Source organism: Barbus barbus (genome assembly GCF_936440315.1).
Source record: "Barbus barbus genome assembly, chromosome: 7".
Lineage (NCBI taxonomy): Eukaryota > Metazoa > Chordata > Actinopteri > Cypriniformes > Cyprinidae > Barbus > Barbus barbus.
The window spans coordinates 2,842,463-2,853,954 of NC_136735.1; the positions used below are offsets into that span (position 1 = coordinate 2,842,463).

Here is an 11,492-nt window from a genome sequence, read left to right on the forward strand (position 1 = left end):
CCAGTAAATAAATGTGGTTGACAATCTCAAAAACTCACACTGTGAACACAGCAATATAATTCCATATGCTTATATTTTATTTAACCATACAATATAATAGTATCTCTTTATTTTAAGTGGACATCCAGATTTATACACAACTTGAAAATTATGTTTAGGAAACATTTGCTTTCTTCACTTTCTGAATTCTTCACAATGTACCTGGTTTGGTTTATTGTTCTACAAGACTCGAAGGCTCACTGATATGGAATAAATACAAATCCATCAGATTCAGATCTGTAACCAAACAGTATAACTGTTAATCAACCTGTTGTCCATGAATCGCCACAGTCTTTTATGGACTTAAGGTCACTGCACACTGAGTCCAAAATTTTTGTCAGAAATTTTCACACGTTAAAAAAAAAAATACGACCTCACATTGTGTCAATCACGTTTGCACACTGCCTCCCAAACTTTCGTCCGTCAAAAAAAAATTTGGATCAGGTTCGATTTTCTGCGTTTTCACATCCGTACCATGCATTTTGATAGGAAAGGATGGGGAATACGGAAAAACGCACGCGGAAATTTCGGACTCAGTGTGCAATGACCTTAAGAGTTGCAGAGTCGCTTGTTTCTGGCCCATCTGAAGTCCTGTCTGAATGGTTTGTATTTTGAAATATAATGGTGGAATAGGCGAGAGTATTATAGGAGCCACGTTCATCAAAAACAGGAAAGCCCAAACTGTAGCCAGAATGATTATCTGTGCAAATGATCTCTTCATAATGACAGACAGCATGAGTGGCCTGAAATAAGAGAAGAAAGACAGTCATCAGAGTAAAAACACACTGGAGATAAGCAACTGTATGGTCAATAGAGGTAAAGATGATAAGAATCCACAAATAAGTGATTAGAGAGAGTGACAGAGATTAAGATCGACCTCAAACGGACACATGATGAAACTCACTTCTTTAGTGGACAGATTTTCAGCCAAGACATTAACGTTGCCTCTAAGCCGCACTGCTGTTTTGTGGCACCAGATTGAGATAACATGTTTTAAAGGACTTTAATTTGACAAGATGTCCAGTTATGAAAATGCTATAGTGTGGCAAATGAAGAATGATGAAGTCGTCTACCCTTCAACATTTCATATAATGTGTCTGTCACGAATCCGGTCCATGGACTTCCATTCGCTCCCCACCAGAGGTCACTCCTCCTCCATATTGACTCTCTCATTGCACAGTCTGTTTCACATTACCCCGGACTGCATTTCCCATCATTCATTGCACTAAGTACACACAGCTGTCTCAAACACACGCTCACACCTGAGAACTATAACACAATCACACACCCTACTTAAACCATGGACTTTCTTTCACAGAGTGCCGAGTATTGTTCGGCGTACAGCACTCCCGTAGTGTTAGCTGCCTTACTGAGCCAGTCTGTGTTTCTGTTTAGTCTCATGAAATGTTCTGCGTTTATCACTCACCTAGTGATAGCTGCTTTACTGAGTCTAGTGTCCAGTTCTAATTAGTCTTGTCATTCCGTGCTGCCTTGTTTTCTGATTCCTGCCTGTGCATCTTGGATTAACCCTTCGTCTTTCTGTGTTTGCCCCTGCTTGGACTATTGCTCCCCTCTTGTCAAGCCCTCTGGATATTGTTCGCCGATCAAAGACCCACGCTTGCCCTAGGATTACTCTTGTGCATTGCCTGTGCCATACCTGTTTTCTGTTGTTTGACCCTGCCTGTGATTTGACTGTTTATTAATAAAAGCCTGCATATGGGTTGGCTCCGTTACAGTGTGTGTCTGAGAGAGTGAAAGACAGTGTTACCTTCTTTCTTTTGTGTGCATCTGAAGAAATTAAACACTAGGAATCCAAACACCATCAATATCCCGATAAATGAAAGTATAATGATTGATGTGAAATCTTGAAAAACAGACAAAAACATCTAATAAATGACTCAAAATGTCCTGTTTTAATGAAACTTGAGAAACAAATGTCTGTGCACATTTAATCAAACACATTGAGCAACAGAATCAATTGTACCAGGTTGTGGTTTTGGTGAAGCTGCATTATCAGGCAATGAGAAAAACATTAACACTGATGATGATGATGATGATGATGTGATGGGTCTGTTGAATGCAGTATCTGCTGTCAATGGTTTGCTGGTGTGAAATTAAGCTGTTGTTGTTGGTTTAGGTGACATCCTCTCTGATGTAACTGAGACAAACATCATTAGGTTTAATTCATAATGTCACATTTACATAATTTATAAATGATAATATCCACGTAATCTGTGTGACAGCCCATAGTTTATACAGTTATTGAAGATATTGTGGGAATAAAAAATACTTCAGATTGTATAAGCAATGCTTTTGTATATTTCAATAGAAATAAATATATGCAGTTTCATTTTACAGTGGCATAAGATCATGTTACCACTTTAGTGAACTTTCCCTGTGACTAAGCTGTTGTTAACACTTCACTGATGTCTGCTTTCTTTGCAGATGTATTTGACATTGTCCTTCAATTCACTTTTATAACGGCAGGTGATTTTCAGATGCTCTCCAGGCACACCAGACACTCGGGACACTAAATCAGAACATAAATGAGAGATTTAAGTATCTCAGAGTCTCATTATTGCACATCAATACCGTCCTCCATCTTCAGTGTCAACCGTTTTATTACAGCATATACTATGTTTTACTAGTGTAATTCATATCAACTATTTTTTTTACTAAGCAAGCTCTGCTTACAAACAGTGATCATGTAGCAAATGTGACCCTCAGCTAAAGTCATATTTTTGAGATTTACTATTTTCTGCATAAAATCATCCTACATATTGTAAAGAACATTCTGTGAATATATACTCTTGGTATCTTTAATATTGACTGAGTAAGGCCATGTCAAAGATTGAAATCATAGTGAAATTAATGCTTGCAATCAAACTTTGATGCTCGTTACCTCAGAATTAGATTTTTAGCCTGGTTTTAACAGAGAGGGTCACAAATATCAGACACCGCTACAATACCTGTCTTTCACTAATGACTACCTGTACTTCTGAATTGCTAAATGTCAACAGATACAGGGACTCTCTTACATGTAACTGTAAATGTAATTGGTTTTAACTCTGACATTTCTTTATACATGTAACAGGAAGTGATGCGGGTCAGTATTGTTGTTGTGTGTGGTGTGAACACTCGCTCTTCACCATCTGCAGAGGATACTGTGGTTTCTGATATCTCACATCTCTACATCTTTCAGCACAATACTGGCATACACGCAAACAGACCACTGACATATTTCTTATGAGTATATATTATTACACATACTGTATACCATATGCAGTATATGTCTAAACATACAGTATATTCTGACTTACCATGTTTAATTTCCAGGTAAATCGCTATGTTATAATCATAAAATGCAAATCCTGTCTTTACTCCACAGCAGTATTTGCCTTGATCGTCTGTTCTCAGATCAGTGATGGTGACGGTGAAGATCTGGGCTGATTTGTTGTCATTCAGAGAGAATCTTTTGTCTTGAGCTGCTGATTCAGATTCAGCAGGCTTGTCTGTACCCGTTGTTGGACATTCTCCTCTGCAGAGATACTTCTTACGTTCTTCATATTTAGACTCATATGGACACTGTATCTCAACATTTCCTCTTTCGTGTGCAGTGAAAGTCAAGATCTCACTCGTCTCACATGCTGAGACTATAAAAAACAGGAAGAGACAGAAACAGCTCAGTGCAAACATGGACCTGATTGAGAACAGAACAGACTGTTAGAGAGACACAGAATAACTCTCACCTGACATCAGGAGCAGCAGGTTAAAAATGAGGAGTTGATCGTCACAGATCTGGATCATTCTGCTTTATCTGTATGGAGCTGGTGGTCTCTATTAATGATGAGCTCAAGCTCTCTCTCTCTCTCTCTCTCTCTCTCGATCTCATTTGCTCCTCTTCTCTATGAAATACACAATATTTGTAGCAGGAGCTCCATCTATTGACATCGTCATTTAATAAATTCAGTCTTGATCTTAGAACAGAAAATGTGCTGTTTAGTACACATAAACATGACTGAATGAGTCTCTGATTAGAAGGACTACAATATATTTAATCATAGCCAGGAGACATCAGGCATCATTCATATTGCAATACTGTATGTAACCTGCATTATGTGACCACTTGGTGTCAGTATCATCTAATAATGACATTTTGGCCCAAAATGAGAGGACGGGCCTTTTTCAATAAAATGTTACTTTCTACCAAAATTCACATTCATTTATTCATTCAATCAACTGTTCTGGCAAATATGACTTAAACCAAATATTGCCATTTTGACCCTTGTTTAATTCATTTTGCATGCTATATGGTGTGTCAGAAAAAAGGGAAATAAACAGTCCTTAAACAGTCCTTAGGTATCTGAGAGAAAATGAGGGTTTTTAAATCCAAGCTAAGATGTTCAGTGAATGACCTGAAGTTTCAAAATGAATAATCGTACTGCTATGCTCTTTAATGAATTTATTAAATCAAGATATCAATAGATGGAGCTCCTGCTGCAAATACTGTGTATTTTCTTACTTTGTAAGTCACTTTGGATAAAAGTATCTGTTGAATGACTAAATGTAAATGAATATGTAAATGCAATGGCCATTAAACTGACATTTGGACAATTTGACCTTAAAGTGAATGACAAAACTGTCATTATTTATATGTACTTATACTGTATAGATTTTTATGCCAACGTATCCATCATTTATATGACAGTGGTGATCTGTTGATTATTATATTGAAAGAAAAAGGGACAAGAAGGGCCTGAAATGACAAATAACTGGCAAAAAACTTTATTTAGACGAATAAACGGCAACATACTGAATCACATACATGTCATATTTTGTGGTTGTTCAGCCAGTGTGTAGAAATCACCGTCAGAGGGGTTTGTGGGTAAATGTGCCGTGTCATAAACCGTGTTTAATCTGACGGGCTTCTGAGCAGACGGGTGTAATGATGTGTTACCAGAGTCTGGGATCGTTGCATAATAAACAGATGAGACTACCTGAAAGGGACAGATTTATTATTTTAATTGAATAACATTTGGGTTTATCAGTTCTATCATGATTTATAATCTTTTCTAATTACTTCCGTAATTGAGCGCCAGTGTTGTTCTACACTGTTTGGGCGATACTATAGTCATGCTATTATAAACACTGTAGATGAAGACTGATATATACCTCAGCATCATCTCCTGTGCTCCTCTGATCTGATGAGACGGAGCCTGTGGATGGACAAAATGATGAAAGCATGAAAGTGAACATACAAGAATACAGAAGTTAAAAACATTTTAGCGTCCCGTTTTGTTTTCACAGCGTTTGTGTTTATACCTTGAGTCTTTTTACATCTCCTCTTGAGCAAAAACAAACTCAGTCCTCCGGCTAACAACAGAATCAAACACACACACACTGTAATGATGATGTGGAGATCTGGAAAACACATACACAACACATTAAAAAATGACATTCAGGCAGTCTGATATACAGCGTTATCATGGCCAGCAGTGAATATTTGAGAATATTTGACTACTGCATACCATGACTGACAAATCAGAATAACATATTTCACAGAGCCATGTAATAAGATGCATTATACAATACATCCCAATCAGACGGTTAGTTGTTCTTTCGTCGGTTTTGAAGGATATTGCCAAAATAGCCCACCAGAAGATTCAGGTCAACTAGAACACCATCGATACAGTGACTGGGGACAAACAAGTCAGGTAAAATTAATCTAAAGATAATCTAAAAAGTAGTCACCTAAAAATGAGTAACCTAGATTATGTTACAGTTTTCATCAAATGATCTGTAATTGGTAACGGACTACAATTTGTAAGTAATCTACCCAGCACTGATTTTCAGTCATGTGACTGGAGGACTAAGAATTGCAGGAAATGCCTGTCAATTTCCCATCTGTTTCAAGCCACGGATATTTAGATCACCACTCAAAATAAGATAAAATGTGAAAAGACAGCAAGTTTTGGGCACTTGCAATCCTCATAGAGACCCAGCTGCATTTTTTCAAAAACTAAAAACAGAGGGATGTTCAAAACGCTTAAAGTGCCTTAATGTAATTAAAAAGTAATATTAAAATATCAAATTCAATTATTGCTCATGCATCGTTCCAATGGTTTTCTGTGGTAAAGTACTTAACGTGAAATTTTGTGCACTTTTGAAGCAGGTCAGCATGTGTTCATCACTAATGCACAATCATCATTTAATTAGTCACTTAATTGTCTCATTAACTTCAACTCTTTGAGGACTTGGGATTTAACTTGAGACTTGCTTGTGACTTGAAAGGAATGTCTTGGTTGCTCCTCTGGAGAAATCAGCTGCTGAGTTCATGGGTGGAATAAACATATGGCAGGACTTTTACTTCCTGACCCCTGGACTATCCACCTCTGATATATAGTTCACATCATCAGTGAGGTGTATACTGAATTTGGTGTTTTAATATCACTCTCTTTACCATATATATATGTGTGTGTGTGTGTGTTTGCTATTAAATAACTGACCAGACTGAACTGAAGCATCTGTTTGTTCTTGATTTTCCATTGTTGTCCGTAGATGATATAGACATTATAATTACATTGTTTATCAGACATTACGTGTGCATTTTATGTTCAATTAGTTGATAATTGTGCCTCACCTGTAACATGAAGCTGAATCTCTGTGAAAAGCGGACTGTAGCTGATCTTTGTAGGATAGTTTTGCACAAGTGCTCCACAGAAATACACTCCATCATCATGTCTGCTCGCATTCACAATCGACACAGTAAAGACATGCTCCTGTTTGCTATCATCCAGAGAAAATCTCGGATTGCTTTCAAATGAAAAATAAGGCTGTAGCGATCCATTCTGGACTTTGTACAGTTGCTTTAAATGATCTTTATATTTCTCTGGATGTTTACAGCGGATGACCGCAGTTCTTCCTAAATAAGCGGTCTGTTCTTCTGATGTCCCACAACACCGCTCTGAAACCAACAAACAAACTCAGGTATATATTTTGTGATTTTAATTAAAAATGAAATATGAATAGTGTAATATTAAGTCTCAGGATGAAATATAAGATATTAAATGTAAAGGCCTGTCAGGGAAAATCATGTGACTATTAATTCTTACCTTGTTCCACATCTAATTTCACCTCCTGAAATGATTTGCCATCAGCTTCATATTTGTACGTCCCACTGTCGTTTACGGTCAGGTTTCTGATGAGCACACTAATGAAGCCCAGTGATTTATCATCAGTCATAGAGAATCTCTCTTCTGGGATCCATAAATATTTTTTTTCTTCTGTCATGGTTGTACATTCACTGCCCAACATTTTGCAAAACCTTTTTGCACTTCCCTTAGTATTTGTATCAGTGTATTGAAAGTTGATGATGACACTTCCTCCTACGATGCCAGTCACACCGTCAGCAGCATCACCCATGTGACCTGTCAATCAAAGTTCACTTCCTCTTTTAAGAAGTGCCTTATGATCAGATACTGACAACAAACTTGCACAAAATGCACAAATAAAGACAAAAAATACCTAGACATAAACACGTGCACACACACACACACACACACACACACACGCACAATTTGAACTAGTTGAGTAAAGAGTAAAACACAATTGTCTCGGCATCTGACCTTTAATCAGGCAGATCGTGAAGAAGGGAAGGCTCTTCATCATCATCACTGTTGATAAAACTCTTGCTCCTGTGAATCCGTACATTCTTAAGCAGTCAGAGACGCAGTGTGTTCTTCTATTGTGTCTTATTCTGTGTCTCTATCTTGTGCTCTTAAAGGCTTTTTTTATAAATCAAACAGCTCCACCTCTTCCCTTTCCTCTTTGCTAAACTCTTCTGACTCACAGTGATGAAATACAGAGCTGCTGTCACAGACTCACGGTGGAGTTAAACCAAAGAGAGTGACCACGAGCATCTTTCTGTATTTTTAGCTCCTTTGCAGGTCTGAAAGCTTCTACTGAAATAGTGATGCCACTGTTTACTGACTGTTACCTTATAATTGAGTCAAACCAGAGAACATGAGATGGAGATATTTTTGATTAAATCCGAGAACTCTCTGACCCTCCATAGACAGCAACACAACTGCAATGTTCCCAGGTCCAGAATTTTGCTACAAGAACGTTCTCCAAATATTGAGTGTTGGTTCGGGGAAAGTAAAAAATGTCCAGTTTTCTTGATGTTAGAGGAAAGTTTTTAAAAGGCATGATGTTCCTCTAACGTTCTTTCAACTTAATTTTGATTTAAAATTCAACATTCTAGGAACGTTGATTTGTAACATTCCAAAAACACAAAAATATCCAGTTTGCTGAATGTTAGTAGAATGTTATTAAAAGGTTAGTGTGATGTTCCTGAAACATTCTTTCAATCATTCAAAGACCTGCTGTGAACAAGCACTGAAAGAAAGAGACATAAGAACACAAACTACAGCTTTCTTCAGCCACAGCCTTAGAAGAACTGAAGATAAAAGACATTAAATCTCTCAAGATCTGATTAAACTACAAACAGCATTACCTGCTTCAGTTATTATAAACAGATTTACTTTATTTCTGGCAGACGTCTACAGAAGTTCTTATTGAGAATTAACAGAGGTTTAGATGTTGACGTCTTATTGAAAATGTTTCGTTTTTGGTCACCATCCTGGAGATTGCAAAAAGTATTCTCGTAGCTTCATAAAATTACAGTTGAACCCCTGATATCACATGGATTATTTTACCCATATCTTTGCTATGTTTCTGGACCTTGATCGTTTAAGGACCCTTGCTGTCTGTGGAGGGTCTGAGAGCTCTCAGATTCCATCAAAAACATCTTTATTTGTGTTCAGAAGATGAACAAAGATCTTATGGGTTTGAAACGACATGAGGGTGAGTAATTAATGACAGAATTTTAATTTTTGGGTGAATTAACCCTTTAAAGCTTCTGTTCTGCTCATGATCTGTGATTTTTTATTTGATATGGACTGTCTAGTGTATTAGGTTGGTTAATTTGGACTGAATTGCTTTTTTTCCTTGTTTTTACTCCATAAATGTTTCATCCATAAAGTCAGCATGAATAGTTTTTTTGACTCAAAATGTCATCTTGTGGAAATGTGGGCCTTCCGGTGAAAAATAACTGGAATTCGGAATGATCATAAATGGTTAACCATTAACCGACACTAATTTTGTTAATATTATCGGTTAAATGATAAAAAAATAAAAATAAAAATTAAATAATTTTTAATGTTTCAAGCTATTTTTTAAATGTTTTCTGCATGCATGGTTGAAAGAAAAATGCTACACATAGTCAAAAAGAGCACATAGTTGGTGTGTTGGGACCCTAAATCTCATCAACACTGCAAGTTTTCTGCAATTGCTTATTATGAGAAACAGATTAAATTTCAGATTAAATTGTCATCCCTTTAATTCCATAAGTTCATAGTGTGATTCAACCCTTTGAAAAACAAACAGTAACAGTATTTAATAGCTCTGAACATAGTACAAATGGTCATTTTCATGCTTCATGCGTTTCATCATAAAGGTTGGTTGAACTCATGTGTGCCTTTATTAGACTGAATTAAGATGCTGCATCAGAAAGTAGCTGCCAGTGAGACATGAGTGAGAACACTAGGTACAGAACACATCCAGATACCAAACAATATCAGCACATTCCCATTGATCTGTCAACTGAATAACATCATAACCTAACCAATATGCATTGTCTTGACATTCCTGAACTGCTGTTTATCAGGTGTGTGTCTGGAATGTATCGTTCGATACAATAAGATGCATTATGTAGTGCTTTTCCATTCAGGATGAAATCACTTCAGTTTTGATGTTCTATCATTCATCCAATTTCAGAATTGTTCTGTGTTATTCTGTGGTATATACAATATTTATGTTTAAGAGCTCAACAGACTGGACTGAAGCATTTGTTTGCTCTTGATTTTCAAGAGCAAAGTAAAGTAAACGTGACACAGTAAAGACATGCTCCTGTTTGCTATCATCCAGAGAAAATCTCGGATTGCTTTCACGTGTGAAATAAGGCTGTAGCGATCCATTCTGGACTTTGTACAGTTGCTTTAAATGATCTTTATATTTTTCTGGATGTTTACAGCGGATGACAGCAGTTCTTCCTAAATAAGCGGTCTGTTCTTCTGATGTCCCACAACACCGCTCTGAAACCAAGAAAAAATCAGATATGCAATTGTATTTTAAATTAAAATGTAATATTAATTGTGTAACAAATCCTGCTGTGGAAAATTATGTCTCAGGAATAAACATAAGATGTTAAATCTAAAGGGCTGAAAGCACAATGTTTTAAATAAATATAAATTTATACCTTGTTCCACGTCAAATTGTATCTACTGTCAGCTTCATATCTGTACATCCCAGTCATTTATGCTCAGGTTTCTGATGAGCACACTAATCAAGCCTAGAGATTTATTATCAGTCAGAGAGAATCTCTTGTCTGGGATACATACATATTTTTTTCTCCTGTCATTGATTTACAGTCACTGCCTGACACTTTGCAAAAGCTTTTTTTTTTTTTGTAAAAGCTTTTCCGTAGACATTTTATCAGTGTATTGAAGGTGGATAATGACACTTCCTCCTGTGATGCCAGTCACAGCGTCAGCAGCATCACCCATGTGACCTGTCAATCAAAGTTCACTTCCTCTTTTAAGAAGTGCCTTATGATCAGATACTGACAACAAACTTGTACAAAATGCACAAATAAAGACAAAAGACCTACACATAAATACATGTGCACTATCTCTCTCTCTCTCTATTGTATTGTTTTTTTTTGCTGAGAATATTGTATAATCAATGAGGTGTTTTATTTTGTGTTAAATAAAGATGTTATAATTTAAAATTCCTCTCTCTCTCTCTCTCTCTCTCACACACACTGAGACATGATTTGATCTCAGTTGAGTAAAGAGTTAAAAACAGCTGTCACATACAAAAAAACAGCATCTGACCTTTAATCAGGCGGATCGTGAAGAAGAGGAGGGTCTTCATCATCACTGATGGTAAAACTTTTGCTCCTGTGAATCTGTACATTCTTCAGCAATCAGGGACGATGTTAGTTCTTCCGTCGTTTCTGATTTTGTGTCTCTATCTTGTGCTTTTAAAGATTTTTTTAATATAAAAAACAGTTCCACCTTTTCCCTTTCATCCTTGCTAAACTTCTTCTGACTCACAGAAATACAGAGCTGCTGTCACTGACTCACAGTGGAGTTAAACCAAAGAGAGCGACCACGAGCATCTTTCTGTCTTTTAGCTCCAGGTCTGAAAGCTTCTGCCACACAAATTAGCACACATTTACAGAAAAACATAGCCTGAAGAGCAAAAAAAAACACATTGATGCTTGCATCTATTTGTGGCTTCAAATCAGTCTTTGTATCTTTTTTCATAAGTCATGATGATGCTCACTGACTATTACCAAATAAATAATTGAGTTAAACCAGAGATATTTT

The 11,492-nt window shown here is 36.7% G+C and overlaps 2 protein-coding genes across 11 annotated transcripts; both read right to left on the bottom strand.

The window, feature by feature from the left end:
- Positions 1 to 55: 55 nt before the first annotated feature.
- Positions 56 to 4,159, bottom strand: LOC306872125 (CMRF35-like molecule 5). 10 transcript variants are annotated; one of them, XR_013784397.1, is made up of 6 exons: positions 3,789 to 4,159; positions 3,360 to 3,692; positions 2,513 to 2,569; positions 2,024 to 2,197; positions 1,808 to 1,903; positions 56 to 782 (listed from the first exon to the last, which is right to left on the bottom strand). XR_013784397.1 is itself a non-coding variant. In XM_079420535.1 (4 exons), the coding sequence occupies exons 1-4, from the start codon at positions 3,844 to 3,846 to the stop codon at positions 2,154 to 2,156; spliced, it is 492 nt and encodes a 163-aa protein (XP_079276661.1). In that variant the 5' UTR covers positions 3,847 to 4,159; the 3' UTR covers positions 1,928 to 2,153. The 10 variants fall into 10 exon arrangements, 4 of the variants coding, with proteins under 4 accessions (XP_079276661.1, XP_079276660.1, XP_079276658.1 ...); XR_013784398.1 differs by having other exon boundaries at positions 2,417 to 2,569; XR_013784395.1 differs by lacking the exon at positions 2,513 to 2,569.
- Positions 4,160 to 4,802: 643 nt separating this feature from the next.
- LOC306872127 (polymeric immunoglobulin receptor) lies at positions 4,803 to 7,812 on the bottom strand. Its single transcript, XM_079420537.1, has 6 exons — positions 7,665 to 7,812; positions 7,152 to 7,466; positions 6,680 to 7,003; positions 5,362 to 5,460; positions 5,212 to 5,255; positions 4,803 to 5,036 (listed from the first exon to the last, which is right to left on the bottom strand). Exons 1-6 carry the CDS (start codon positions 7,747 to 7,749, stop codon positions 4,857 to 4,859), a joined length of 1,047 nt encoding a protein of 348 aa, XP_079276663.1. The 5' UTR covers positions 7,750 to 7,812; the 3' UTR covers positions 4,803 to 4,856.
- Positions 7,813 to 11,492: the final 3,680 nt, after the last annotated feature.